The sequence below is a fragment of the Saimiri boliviensis genome, chromosome 4 (genome assembly GCF_048565385.1).
Source record: "Saimiri boliviensis isolate mSaiBol1 chromosome 4, mSaiBol1.pri, whole genome shotgun sequence".
NCBI classification, from domain to species: domain Eukaryota; kingdom Metazoa; phylum Chordata; class Mammalia; order Primates; family Cebidae; genus Saimiri; species Saimiri boliviensis.
In genome coordinates this window covers 60,555,020-60,568,723 of record NC_133452.1, presented here as the reverse complement: position 1 = coordinate 60,568,723, position 13,704 = coordinate 60,555,020, and the positions used below count along the sequence as shown (strand labels likewise).

Sequence of the window (13,704 nt, the reverse complement as noted above, 5' to 3'; positions counted from 1 at the left end):
TGATTCTTCCTAACCATGAGCATGGAATGTTTCTCCATCTGTTCATGTCCTCTCTTATTTCGTTGAGCAGTGGTTTGTAGTTCTCCTTGAAGAGGTCCTTTACATCCTTTGTTAGTTGTATTCCTAGGTATATTATTCTCTTTGTAGCAATTGTGAATGGCAGTTTGCTCTTGTTTTGGCTCTCTGTTATTGGTATATAGCAGGCGTCCCCAAACTTTTTACACAGGGGGCCAGTTCACTGTCCCTCAGACAGTTGGAGGGCCACCACATACTGTGCTCCTCTCACCACCAATGAAAGAGGTGCCCCTTCCTGAAGTGTGGTGGAGGGCTGGATAAATGCCCTCTGGGGGCCGCATGCGGCCCGCGGGCTGCAGTTTGGGGACGCCTGGTATATAGGAATGCTTGTGATTTCTGCACATTGATTTTGTATCCTGGAACTTTGCAGAAGTTGCATATCAGTTTGAGGAGATTTGGGGCTGAGATGATGGGGTCTTCTAGATATACAATCCTGTCATCTGCAAATAGAGACAGTTTGACTTCCTCCTTTCCTAATCGAATACCCTTTATTTCTTTTTTTTGCCTGATTGCTCTGGCTAGAATTTCCAGTATTATGTTGAATAGGAGTGGTGAGAGAGGGCATCCTTGTCTAGTGACTGATTTCAAAGGGAATTCTTCCAGCTTTTGCCTGTTCAGTAGGATATTGTCTGTAGGTTTGTCATATATAGCTTTTATCATTTTATGATACGTTCCATCAATACCTAGTTTATTGAGAGTTTTTACCATGAAAGACTGTTGAATTTTATTGAAGGCCTTCTCTGCATCTATTGAGATAATCATGTGGTTTTTAATCTTTGGTTCCCTTTATGTGATGGATTACATTTATGGATTTGCATATGTTGAACCAGCCTTGCATCCCCAGGATGAAGGCTACTTGGTCTTGATGGATAAGCTTCTTGATGTGCTGTTGCAATCTGTTTGCCTGTATTTTATTGAAGATTTTTACATCAGTGATCATCATGGATATTGGCCTGAAGTTTTCTTTTTTAGTTGAGTTTCTGCCTGGTTTTGGTATCAGGATGATGTTGGTCTCATAAAATGAGTTAGGGAGGATTCCCTCCTTTTGTATTGTTTGATACAGTTTCAGAAGGAATGTAACCATCTCCTCTCTGTACATCTGGTAGAATTCGGCTGTGAACCCGTCTGGACCTGGACTGTTTTTGGTTCGTAGGCTATTGATTGCTACCTCTACTTCAGCCCTTGTTATTGGTCTATTCAGGGTTTCAACTTCCTCCTGGTTTAGTCTTGGTAGAGTACAAGTGTCTAGGAATTTATCCATTTCTTCCTGGTTTACTGGTTTATGTGAGTAGAGCTGTTTGTAGTAATCTCTGATGATAGTTTGTATTTCTGTGGGACCAGTGGTGATATCCCCTTTATCATTTTTTATTGCATCTATTTGATTCTTTTCCTTTTCCTTTTTTATTACTGGCTAGTGGTGTATTTTGTTGATCTTTTCAAAAAACCAGCTCCTGGATTTATTGATTTTTTTTGAAGGGTTTTTTTTGTGTCTGTCTCCTTCAGTTCTGCTCTGATCTTAGTTATTTCTTGTCTTCTGCTTGCTTTTGAGTTTTTTTATCTTTCCCTCTTGACACTGCTTTAAAGGTGTCCCAGAGATTCTGGTAAGTTGGGTCTCCATTCTGTTGGTTTTGAAGAACATCTTTATTTCTGCCTTCATTTCATTGTTTATCCAATTGACACTCAGAAGCAAGTTGTTCAGTTTCCAAGTGGTTGTGTGGGTTTGAGTGTGTTTCCTGATCCTGAGTTCTAGTCTGATTGTGCTGTAGTCTGATAACACTGTTTGTTATGATTTCTGTTCTTTTGCATTTGCTGAGGAGTGATTTGCTTCCAATGATGTGGTCAATTTTAGAGTAAGTACAATGTGGTGCTGAGAAAAATGTATATTCTGTGGATTTGGGGTGGAGTGTTCTATATATATCTATTAGGTCTGCTTGGTCCAGCTCTGTATTCAAGTTCTGAATATCCTTGTTAATTTTCTGTCTTGTTGATCTGTCTAATATTGACATTGGAGTGTTGAAGTCTCCCACTATTATTGCATAGGAGTCCAAATCTCATTTTCAGTCATTAAGAACTTGCTTTATGTATCTGGGTGCTCCTGTGTTGGGGGCGTATATATTTAGGATAGTTAGCTCTTCCTGTTGGATTGATCCTTTTACCATTATGTAGTGTCCTTCTTTGTCTCTTTTGATCTTTGTTGGTTTGAAGTCCATTTTATCAGAGGCTAGGATTGTAACCCCTGCTTTTTTTTGTTCTCCATTTGCTTGGTAAATCGTCTTCCATCCCTTTATTTTGAGTCTATGTGTGTCTTTGTATGTGAGATGGGTTTCCATCTCTGTTGGGTTCTGACTTTTTATCCAGTTTGCCAGTCTGTGTCTTTTGATTGGGGTGTTTAGGCCATTTACATTCAATGTTAATATTGTTATGTGTGAATTTGATCCTACCATTTTGTTACTGGCTGGTTTTCTTTCCCATTAGTTGACTCATTTTCTTCATCGCATTTTTGGTCTTTGCCGATTGGTTTGCTTTACAGTAACTGGTACTTGTTCCTTTCCGTGCTTAGTGTTTCTTTCAAGAGCTCTTGTAGGGCAGGTCTGATGGTGAGAAAATCTCTCAATAATTGCTTGCCCGTAAAGGATTTTATTTTTCCTTCACTTATGAAGCTTAGTTTGGCTGGATATAAGATTCTGGGTTGAAAGTTCTTTTCTTTAAGGATGTTGAATATTGGCCCCCACTCTCTTCTGGCTTGTAGGGTTTCTGCTGAGAGATCTGCTGTGCGTCTGATTGGCTTCCCTCTGTGGGTGCACCTGACCTTTCTCTCTGGCTGCCCTTAGCATTTTTTCCTTCATTTCAACCCTGGTGAATCTGCGGATTATGTGCTTTGGGGTTGCTCTTCTTGAGGAATATCTTTGTGGAGTTTGAAATTTGGACTGCCTTGCTAGGCTTGGGAAATTCTCCTGGATAGTATCCTGGAGTGTGTTTTCCAGCTTGGATTCATTCTCCCCGTTATATTCAGGTACACCGATCAAGCGTAGATTAGTTTTTTTTCACATAATCCCATATTTCTTGGAGGCTTTGTTCATTTCTTTTCACTCTTTTTTCTCTTGTCTTGCCTTCTATTTTTATTTCAATGAGTTGATCTTCAATCTCTGATATCCTTTCTTCTGTTTGATCAATTTGGGTATGAAAATTTGTGTTTGCTTCACGTAGTTCTCGTGCTGTTTTTCAACTCCATCAAGTCATATATGTCCTTCTCTAAGCTGGTTATTCTAGTTAGCATTTTGTTTAAACTTTTTCCAAGGTTTTTGGTTTCTTTGCATTGAGTTAGAACGTGTTCCTTTAGCTCAGAAAAGTTTGTTATTATCCACCTTCTGAAGCTTGTTTCTGTCAATTCATCACACTCCTTAGTCAAGTTGTGACCCTGTGTTGTTGAGGAGTTGTGATCCCTTGAAGGAAAAGAGGTGTTCTGGTCTTTGATGGTTTCATATTTTTTGGGCTGTTTTTTTCTCATCTTTGTGGATTTACCTGGCTGTGGTGTCAGACAACTGCTTGAATGAGGTCCCTTGTCTGCCTGTGGGGGGCACTACTGGGTTTCTAGGGACTCCTTCAGGTTACTAGGAAAGCTTCCTATGTCTTTTTTGTTTATACTGGGAGATTAGGCCTGCCTCTTACGATGACCCGATGACCCGTAGGCGCTGCTGGGTTGTCAAGAATGCCGTCCCATTGCTATGTAGGCTTCCTGTGTTTTTTGTTAAAACATGTAGCCCAGTCCCACCCCTCTAGTGGTGGGTTGTGTCCTTCCTCCCCTGGGCTGGATCATTCAGGGTTCATCTCAGACTGTGGCACTGGCTGAGCAACTCACTAGAGTCAGAGCTTCAGACCTCTGGGGTTTGTGGGGGAGAGTAGGGACCCGCCCAGCCTCACCCAGCCATCTCCCCCTTTCAGCTTCCTCTCTCTCCAGTCAAGGGTAGGGGCCTGCCCAGCTGCTCCAGCTTACAGCTCCCTCTCCCTCTCCCTCAGGGCGGGGGGAGGGGGCGATAGCTCATTCAACTCTGGGCTTGTAATTCCTGGTGCTTGACTGGCAAAGATCCCCTGTTCTGTGTATTGCTGAGGCCTTGGGGGAAGCGCTTATCTGGACCGGAGTGCCAGAGGGGGAGCCTCCGACTTGCCAGTCAGATGCACTTTTGGGTGAAGCAGCACCCCTCCCTGCCTCGATCTGCCCTGAGTGGGCTTTGCTCACCACTGGACCAGACCCATTGAAATGCACCTGGTACCTCAGTTGGAGCTAGGAGATCTCTGGATTGCTGGGTGTTGTGCGCTGGAGTTGTGTCTAATTGGCCATCTTGCCTGGAAAGCCAGATAATCTTTTAATTTTGTTTTGAGGTGACACTGTGTTATCCAGGCTCATCTTGAGCTCTTGGGCTCGAGCATTTCTCCCACCTCAGGCTCCCAATGTGTTGGCATTACAGGTGTGAGCCACCACACCTGGCCAGATTTTTTTGGAAAAAAATTTTGCCCGTTTAAATTAAGATACCAAAATATACTAATTTTAAAATAATGGGCTGGGTGAGGTAGCTCACACCTGTAATCCTAGCACTTTGGCACTCCCAGAGTGCCAAAGTGGGAGGATCGCTTGAGGTCAGGAGTTGGAGACCAGCCTGGGCAATACATGGAGACCCTGCCTCTCCAAATGAAATAAAATAAAATAAAATAAAATAAAATAAAATAATATGCATTCATGAAGAACAGAAGAGAGTAAAGAACTTCTCTGAAATCCTATCTTGTGTTATGTTAGTATTAAAGGATGACCCTGGGTGAGTTTAACTCATATCATCAAAATGAAACTATATTCAATAGGATTGCAATTCCCAATAATGCTATAATTAAATTTTTTCTAATACAGATGAAGAACTAGCACTGGATGGCAGTTTTGATCCAGACCTAAAAAAGTATCACAAACTCCACTGGGAAACAGAATTCAAACCTGTGGCACAGCAGCTTCTAAACCGAATTCGGAGGCATCACACCTTCCTGGAACCCCTGCCTGGTCCCTCTTTCTAACACGATGCAAGTTAACAGTAGAAACAGGAAGTCACGTCTCCCTCATTCTTAAGAACTGGTAACAAATATGAATATTTTTTTCAGCATTAACAAATGTGGAAAGTTTTTCAAGAACTGCTTTTAGTGAGTAGCCAAAGTATTTTTTTTTTAAATAAGCATTTATTCTTTTTAGGGTATTATGGAAAAATGAATATACATGTTATATTTCCTGTTAAGAGAAATGTAAGATGAAAATATATGCATTTTTAAGTAAATGACTTTTTCTTCTATTCTCCATTAAATAATATAGTTCTAGTCTTAAAATCTTGATTTAGCAATTTTGGAATTAAAGTGTTCATAAGTTAAATGAACTGTGCAGTAAAGGCTGTTAGATTATAAAGAAGGGTAGTCAGCATGAATGGAACACATTACAACATAGGATCTCTGTTAATTCTTACTACATCAAATAATAAATGTTCTCTCTAGGTACCAGTATTTTTCTGATCCTAATAGTAAAGAGAAGGAGTAAGCAGAAAATCATAGAGAAAACTGCTTTGGGCTGTCTATTCTTTATTAAATAAGTAAAATAGATTAAAACAAGAGTATCTTTACATTTGAAATAAAATGACTGGACTAAGACAGTCCTCTTAATTGTAACTCTCTGTGTTTGGCAGGTGATGTAATGTATTGAAAGCACGTAGGCTTAGGTGAATGGTAGACCTGAGCCTGAATCCTTGCTCTCCCTGTAAGCTGTGTGGGCCTAAACAAGTAACTTAATTTCTGGAGCTTCAACTGTAAAATGGGAATCATATTTATTTTACTGTAGTGTAGTTTAGAACAAACCATTAAATGGGCAAATGGCACATCCAGTGTATGACGTGGAGTGGATGCTCGAGAACATGATGATGACAAGCACTTTATGAGCTAGGATGAGTTTGGCCTTTGAATAAATGATTAAAAAACAAAAAACTGAGATTACTATTGTTGTCCTATACTAGCCAAATGAATATGAGTTGAAAATAAAAATGAATTTACTGGCTCACACCTATAATTCAGCATTTTGGAAGGCTGAGGGAGGAGGATCCCATGAGGCTAGGGGTTCAAGACCAGCCTGGGCAACAAAGTGAGACCTCATCTCAGCAACAACAAAAAGTACATTTACTACTCTGCTTAGAGAAAGCCTTTTATTAACAGTTTATTTCTCACCCTACAAAGTACCAAGACTCATGGGGTAAAAGCAGGCATCCCAGATTGCATGGGTTTCTGAAGCCTATTAGAATAAACTAGCCGGGCACAGTGGCTCATGCCTGTAATCCCAGCACTCTGGAAGGCTAAGGTGGGCAGATCACCTGAGGTTGCGAGTTTGAGACCAGCCTGGCCAACATGGTGAAACCCCATCTCTACTAAAAATACAAAAATTAGCCAGGCGTGGTGGCACACACCTGTAACCCTAGCTGCTCAGGAGGCTGAGGAATAAGAATCTCTTGAACCTGGGAGGCGGAGGTTGCAGTGAGCCGAGATTGCACCACTGCACTTCAGCCTAAGTAACAGCATAAGACACTGTCTTAAAAAAATAAAAAAACCTACATTTTCAGGAACAAATAGACTTTCTAAGAGTGGTTCTAGTCTGGGGCTCATACCTGATATGGCTCAGCAAAATCCTCTAGGGACACTCACCTTCTTGTAGTCCGTAACGTAAGTATATGTTGGTAGATTCACTCCAATAGATGAAATCAGTTTAAGTCAAAGGGACTAATTTGTCTAAAACATTCACAGATGTAAGTCTGTATTTCCTCCATAGCAAGCTATTTATTCTACTTTTAGTGAAAAAGAAAAATCAAACTCTCCCCAAACAGCCCCGTTTATATTTTTAACTAATATAGTAACGTATGGTGGGATCCCATTATGCCAATTCTCTTCCACACTGAACTGCTCCCCTCAGACCCACGTACATGCTGGGCCATTTGGAACCATCTATTTAAAACAAACAAAAAAACCTGTGGTTAAAAAAAAATAACAGTCTACCATTTAACCATTTTAAGAGTACAGTTCAGTAGTTTAAGTTTATTCACATTGTTCTGCAACAGATCTCTAGAACTGTTTCATCTCATAAACTGAAGCTATACTTGCCAAACAACAACTCCCCATTTTCACCCCCAGCACTTGGCAACCATCATTCTATTAATACTTCCAGTTTCTATGACTTTGACTACTTGGTATCTCATATAAGTGGAGCCATACAATATTTGTTTTGTGTGTGTGTGTGTGTGTGTGAGACTGGTTTATTTTACTTAGCATATTATTATCAAGGTACATCCATGTTGTTGCCTGTGATAGAATTTCCTTTTTTTTTTTTTTTTGTAACTGAGACAGGGTCTCAGAACAGTCTCTGTTGCCCAGGCTGGAGTGCAGTGGCATGATCTCGGCTCTGCAACCTCCACTTCCCGGGTTCAGGTGATTCTCCTGCCTCTGGGATTACAGGCATTCACCTGTAATCCATGCCTGGCTAATTTTTGTATTTTTAGTAGAGATGGGGTTTCACCATGTTGGCCAGGCTGTTCTCAAACTCTTGGCCTCAAGTGACCCACCTGCCTCAGCCTCCCAAAGTGTTGGGATTGCAGGTGTGAGGCATCTATGCCTGGCCAATTTCTTTCCTTTTTAAGACTGAATAATATTCTGTTCTATGTATATATCACATTTTGTTCATTCATCTGTCAATGAACATTTGGGTTGCCTCCATATTATGGCTATTGTAAATAATGTTGCCATGAATATAGGTGTGCAAATATCTCTTTGAGATCTTGTTTTCAGTTCTTTTGTGTATATTCTCAGAAGAGATGTCTTAGTTCAAGGCGAGATACAAAAATATCATAGTTTGGGTGACTTAAATTCATTCCTTACAGTTCTTAAGACTGGGAACTCCAGGGTCAGGGTGCTGGCCAGTTCAGGTTGTGGTGAAGGCCCTCTTGTTAGATCATCTCTCATCTGTCTCCTTATAAGGGTTTAATGCCACTCAAGAGAGCTCCCCACTAATGACCTAATTACTTCCCAAAGACCATATAGCTTCAACCTGTGAATTTGGGGGGAACATAAATACTCAGTCCACAGCAAGTGGAATTGCTATATCATATGGGAATTGTATTTCTAATTTTTTTGAAGAACCTCCATAGTGTTTTCTAGAGTGGTGATTATCATTTTATATTCTCACCAATACCATGTAAGTGTTTCAATTTCCCCACATCCTTACCAACACTTGTTATTTTGGGATTTTTAAAAATAGTAGCCATCCTGATGGGTGTGAGGTAATGTGTCATTTTAATGTTGATTTACATTTCTTATAGTCATGCGGAGTACTTCTTCATAATTTTTGTTGGTCATTTGTATATTATCTTTGGAAAAATATATATTCAAGTCTTTTGCCCCCCACCCCACCCCCCTTTTTTTGAGACATTGTCTCACTCTGTCACCAGGCTGGAGTGCAGTGGCACAATCTCGGCTCACTGCAATCTCCACCTCCTGGGTTCAAGCCAGCCTCCTGCCGTAGCCTTCTGAGTAATCCCAGCAGATTGCAGGCACGCGCCACCACATCCAGCTAAGTTTCGTATTTTTAGTAGATACGGGGTTTCACCATGTTGGCCAGGATGATCTCGATCTCTGACCTCATAATCTACCTGCCTTGGCCTCCCAAAGTGCTAGATTACAGATGTGAGCCACTGTACCTGGCCCAATTTTTTAGTTATTTGTGTGTTTTTTGAGTTGTAGGAATTCTTCATATATTCTGGATATTAAACCCTTACCAAATACATGATTTATATTTTCTCCCATCCCATAGGTTACCTTTTCACTGTTGATTATGTCCTTTGATGCACAAACATATTTAAGTCTGGTATAATTCCAGTTGTCTTTTTTCGTCTATACTTTGTGTCATATCTAAGAAATCATTGCCAAACCCAATGTTTTGAAATGTTTCCCCAGTGTTTTCATCTAGTTTTACAGTTGTTGGTCTTATATTTAGGTCTTTGAGTTTAAAATATAAGGGTCCAACTTCATTCTTTTGCATGTGCATATCTAGCTTTTCTAGCACCATTTGTTGAAGAGACTGTCCTATCCGTGTTGAGTGGTCCTGGCACCCTTGCTAAAGAGCGTTTGGCCATATATGTGAGAATTTATTTCTGGACCCTATTCCATTGGCCTATATGTTTGACTTTCTGCTAGTTCCACATTATTTTGATTACTATCGTGTTACAATAGGTTTTGAAATCAGGGAGTGTGAAACCTCCAACTTTGTTACAGTTTTTCAAGATTGTTTTGGCTATTTAGGGTTCCTTGAAGATTCTAGATGAATTTTACCATGGAATTCTCTACTTCTGTGAAAAATGCCATTGGCATTCTGATAGAGATTGCGTTGAATCTGTAGGTCACTCTGGGTGACCTGAACAATATTAAGTCTTCCAATCCAGGACCATGAGATGTCTTTCCATTTTTTTGTGTGTCTTTAATTTCTTAGTGATGCTTTACAGCAGGGATCCCCAACCCGTGGGCCATGGACCAGCCACATAACAGGAGGTGAGCTGTGGGCAAGTGAGCATTACTGCCTGAGTTCTGCCTCCTGTAAGATCAGCTGCAGCATTGGCTTCTCCTAGGAGCTTGACCCTATTGTGAACTGTGCATGCGAGGGATGTGGGTTGTGCACTTCTTATACGGATCTAATGCCTGATGATCTGAGGTGGAACAGTTTTATCCTGAAACCATCCCCCACTGCATCATCCACTCTGGGTCCATGGAAAAACTGTCTTCCATGAAACCAGTCCCTGGTGCCAAAAAGGTTGGCGATTGCTGCTTTAAGTTCTCAGTGTTTATGTCTTTTGTCTTAGTCTGTTCAGGCTGCTGTAACAAAATACCTTAGACTGGGTAAGTTATATATAGATAACAGAAATTTATTGCTCACAGTTCTGGAGGCTGGGAAGTCCAATATCAAGGATTTGGGGCCTAGTGAGTATCATCTTCCTCACAGATGGCACACTCTAGCTGCGTCCTCTCTCATGGTGGAAGGTGAGCTCCCCAGGCCTCTATTATAAGGGCACTAATCCCATTCATGAGGGCAGAGCCCTCTTGACCTTATCACCTTCTAAAAGCCTACCTCTTAATACTAGCACATTGGGGATTACATTTCAGCATACAAATCTGGGGCGGGGAGACACAAACATTCAGATCATCACATTCAGATGATCATGTATCTCCTTGGTTAAGTTTATTCCTAAGTATTTTATTCTTTTTGATGCTATTGTAAATGGAATTGTTTTTTTTTTTGATCATTCATTGTTAGTGTATAGAAATGTGACTGATATTTGTGTATTGATTTTGTAGCCTGCAACTTTGCTGAATTTATGCTTCCTCCTAATCATACCATTCTCTGCTGGGGAAGAGCTAGGGTGAGCAAAATGCACAAACTTTTCTAGCCTTTCGGTGCAGCCTTTTCCTGGCTTTGCATTTGCCTAAGTGCTGCAGTTTCCCAGTTGGTTTCTAGAGTTCTTACAAAGATATTCTGGCCCATATATTGTTAACTCAGTGTCTCTGGGAGAATGAGGATGCTGAGTTCCCAAGTCCATCATCTTGCTGACATTACTTCCCATCTACCAGCTACAGCAAAAGGCTAGTATGATGATTTGGATATGATATTCACACACAGAAATATGCTAATAAAATTTCAGAGTATATTGATAAAAAATGCTTACCCAACAAGTTTTACTTATCCACTTTTCTCCCAGTGGTGTGGGTCAAAATGAATTTCATTCTTAGAGATAATTAAGTTTGGCCTAATAAAAAAGTTTTCCCAAATATGACCAAAAAACCCCTTAGATTTTAACTCTTGAATCCTAGGAACCTCAACCAGAAATCTTTTCATGATTATTTTAGAAAAAAGTTTTCCTATGGTGGGGGAATATTTTGATATCCCCAGTGCAATATACCTTCCCTAATTATTTTGGAAACAACTGGTTTCAAAGATTATATAGTAACATTAGAAATCCCAGTGTGTTCAGTTTTGAGAAAATATTGAGTAACAGGAAGCACCTGTTAAATGGAAGGCACTGAAACATTAACTTTGTATCACATGCATTTTTATTACTTTAGGTATAAACATATTTTTTGACTCATTAAAATTTTGATTTTAATTTCTAAGTGATTATAAGTTCCAGTGGACTAAATGCATTCCAGTTGATCTTGTTTTGTGATCACTCTACTGCTGATTAGAATCTCTACCGGAAATTTTGTATTTTCAAGAGGAGGAACAAAGCAGAAACGGGATGAGTAAAATTTTAACTATTTCCAGTGCATCCTTACTTCTTGGGTTAAATTGTATTGCTATGGTGAGAGAACTCAGCAGCAGACAGACGAGGACAATGGCATGATGCATATTCAATGGGCAATGAACTTATGTTTCTTTAAATATAAAACATATTGAAGATGATAGTAGTCTATTTCTAGCTAAGGTTATAGTCTTGTCTTCTCACTACAGTATATATCCTTGAGGGCAGGTAGCACCTCTATTCAAAATTGATCCTTCCCAACCCCTACTTCCACACTACCCCATACATTTACAGGCACTAGATTGACTCAGTGTTTTGAGGAGTAATATTATCACAACAGCTTCAGTTAAACTTAAGAGCTATATCTACTTGTCTGATACAGTGTGATTTTTTTGTTCTTTAGTCTCTTCCTGATGAATCCTTTCTAATAATTGTAAAATTCTATTGGAACTCTAAAACATCGCAGTTCAAAAAGGGAGCAGGCAAAGAGCCATACCAGTCATTTCCAAGATAAAAAAATGGTCTTAAATAAGATTCTGAAGAGGGTGCACTCCTCTTTGTATCTTTCAAAATGGCTTCAAGTGTTTTGCCATTTGAAAGTAGTCTCATGATTACAGCATTATTTAAGTGTGAATCTGGTTGGCTTATGAAAGTAGAGAGAAAGAATTGTTACTAATAGTGAAGTCATGACTTTTTAAGAGATTGAGACAGCAAATAAAATTGGAGAAAAATTATTCTTTATTGAAAAATACCAATAATACTGACAGACTTCAAAAGCAATTCACGCTTCCAGAATACAAAGTACTTAATACATATTTTCAAACCTGTTTGGATTTCAAACAAAGTTAGTATTTTTGTAAATCAAATTTTATAACCTGGCTAAAAATATTTTCCAGCTTTATTATTTAAGGAGCTGCACAACCTTTTACAGTGGGGACCAGGAGGCAGGCAGAAGCAGAGACACAGAATGCACCCAGGACTGCACAGCAGTCTACAGCAACATGTCCCATAACTTCAGTGCACAAAAATCCTGCACAAGACAGCTGCCCTCCAGTGTCAGTATCTTGTGAAACCACATATCAAAATATAGCCAGTTTCTTATAATTTATACACTTTCGTTTAGGATTGCTTTTTGAAGAAAATCTTGAAGGATGCCATAATATCATCCAGAATCCTGAATTTAAAAAATGAATGAAAGAAATGAACTGTTACCATCAAAATGGTTGTTGCTGAGCTGTGTGAGTAGGAACTCTATGCTTTTTTCGATGCAAAAAAATTAACACATAATGCAAGTTTAATCTGAAATCACACAAGTTATGTATGTAGGCTCAGATAGTAGCAATGTTCACTTTTATTACTAATAGCTTAACAGTCAATCTATTCATTCCTCCAGCAGGAATAGCAGCACCAAGATCTTCTAAAATTCTTTATGTATAAAGCTTAAGTCATTATCCAAGTCCCATTCTTTGCATGCTCCAATTCTTGTTATCTTATTTAACATAAAAGCAACATGATTTGGAGAATTACTATTTGCTGTATTAAAACAGTTACACAGCATCTTCTACTGTCAAAAAGCAAAATACTGTGAATGGCAGCCTTTCTTCACAGATCTAAACTTGAAGCTGCCAAACGATCACTGCTTGTACCAGCAGTGGTTTTCCACAGTAAAATAGCAGAAACTAAAGGAATCATGGCACAATGGATTTCTGAATTATTTTGTCTACCATTGGTCCTGGGGCTTGGTACCTTCCCCTTGTAGACTATTATCTGCTGATCATTCCAGAATCATCTTTAATGAAGGAAAGGCATCAGGTCATATAGCGGGTAATGGCTCTCAGAGCATAAAGGAGTTCTGCTTGCATCCTAGCTTCTATAAGAAGCAGATTAACATGAACCTGAATATAAAATACAACATCATAAAAGGAAGGATTACAAGCATTTACAATCACAGTTTTTCAGTGCATCTAATGAACACATAAGTACACTTCCTATATGGTACTGAATAACTTAGTCTTGGGTTTGTTAAATAGAATATCAATTTCTCAACAGCTATCTGATACTTCTCCCCCCCACTCCCCCAATACGCAGTTTCACTGTTGCCCAGGCTGGAGTGCAGTGGTATGATCTTGGCTCACTGCAACCTGCAACCGCCACCTCCCGGGTTGAAGTGATTCTCATGCCTCAGCCTCCCAAGTAGCTGGATCTACAGGTGTGTACTACCATGCTCAGCTAATTTGTTTTGGTATTTTTAGTAGAGATGGGATTTCACCATGTTGGCCAGGCT

General features: G+C 39.6%; 2 protein-coding genes across 9 annotated transcripts in view; one reads left to right on the top strand and one right to left on the bottom strand.

Moving 5' to 3' along the window:
• Window positions 1–13,704, top strand: part of ARMC2 (armadillo repeat containing 2) — a 161,726-nt gene that overhangs the window by 126,006 nt on the left and 22,016 nt on the right. For all 6 annotated transcript variants that reach the window (XM_074397618.1, XM_003935942.4, XM_074397616.1 and 3 more), the window contains one exon: window positions 4,976–13,704. This exon is cut by the window's right edge and continues 22,016 nt beyond it. In XM_074397618.1, coding sequence (XP_074253719.1) covers window positions 4,976–5,133 — 158 coding nt within the window. In that variant the 3' untranslated portion in view covers window positions 5,134–13,704. The remainder of the gene's footprint in view (window positions 1–4,975) is intronic.
• SESN1 (sestrin 1) overlaps window positions 12,141–13,704 on the bottom strand; it is a 112,100-nt gene continuing 110,536 nt past the window's right edge. For all 3 annotated transcript variants that reach the window (XM_003935944.4, XM_074397623.1, XM_010346453.3), the window contains exon 10: window positions 12,141–13,315. In XM_003935944.4, coding sequence (XP_003935993.1) covers window positions 13,229–13,315 — 87 coding nt within the window. In that variant the 3' untranslated portion in view covers window positions 12,141–13,228. The remainder of the gene's footprint in view (window positions 13,316–13,704) is intronic.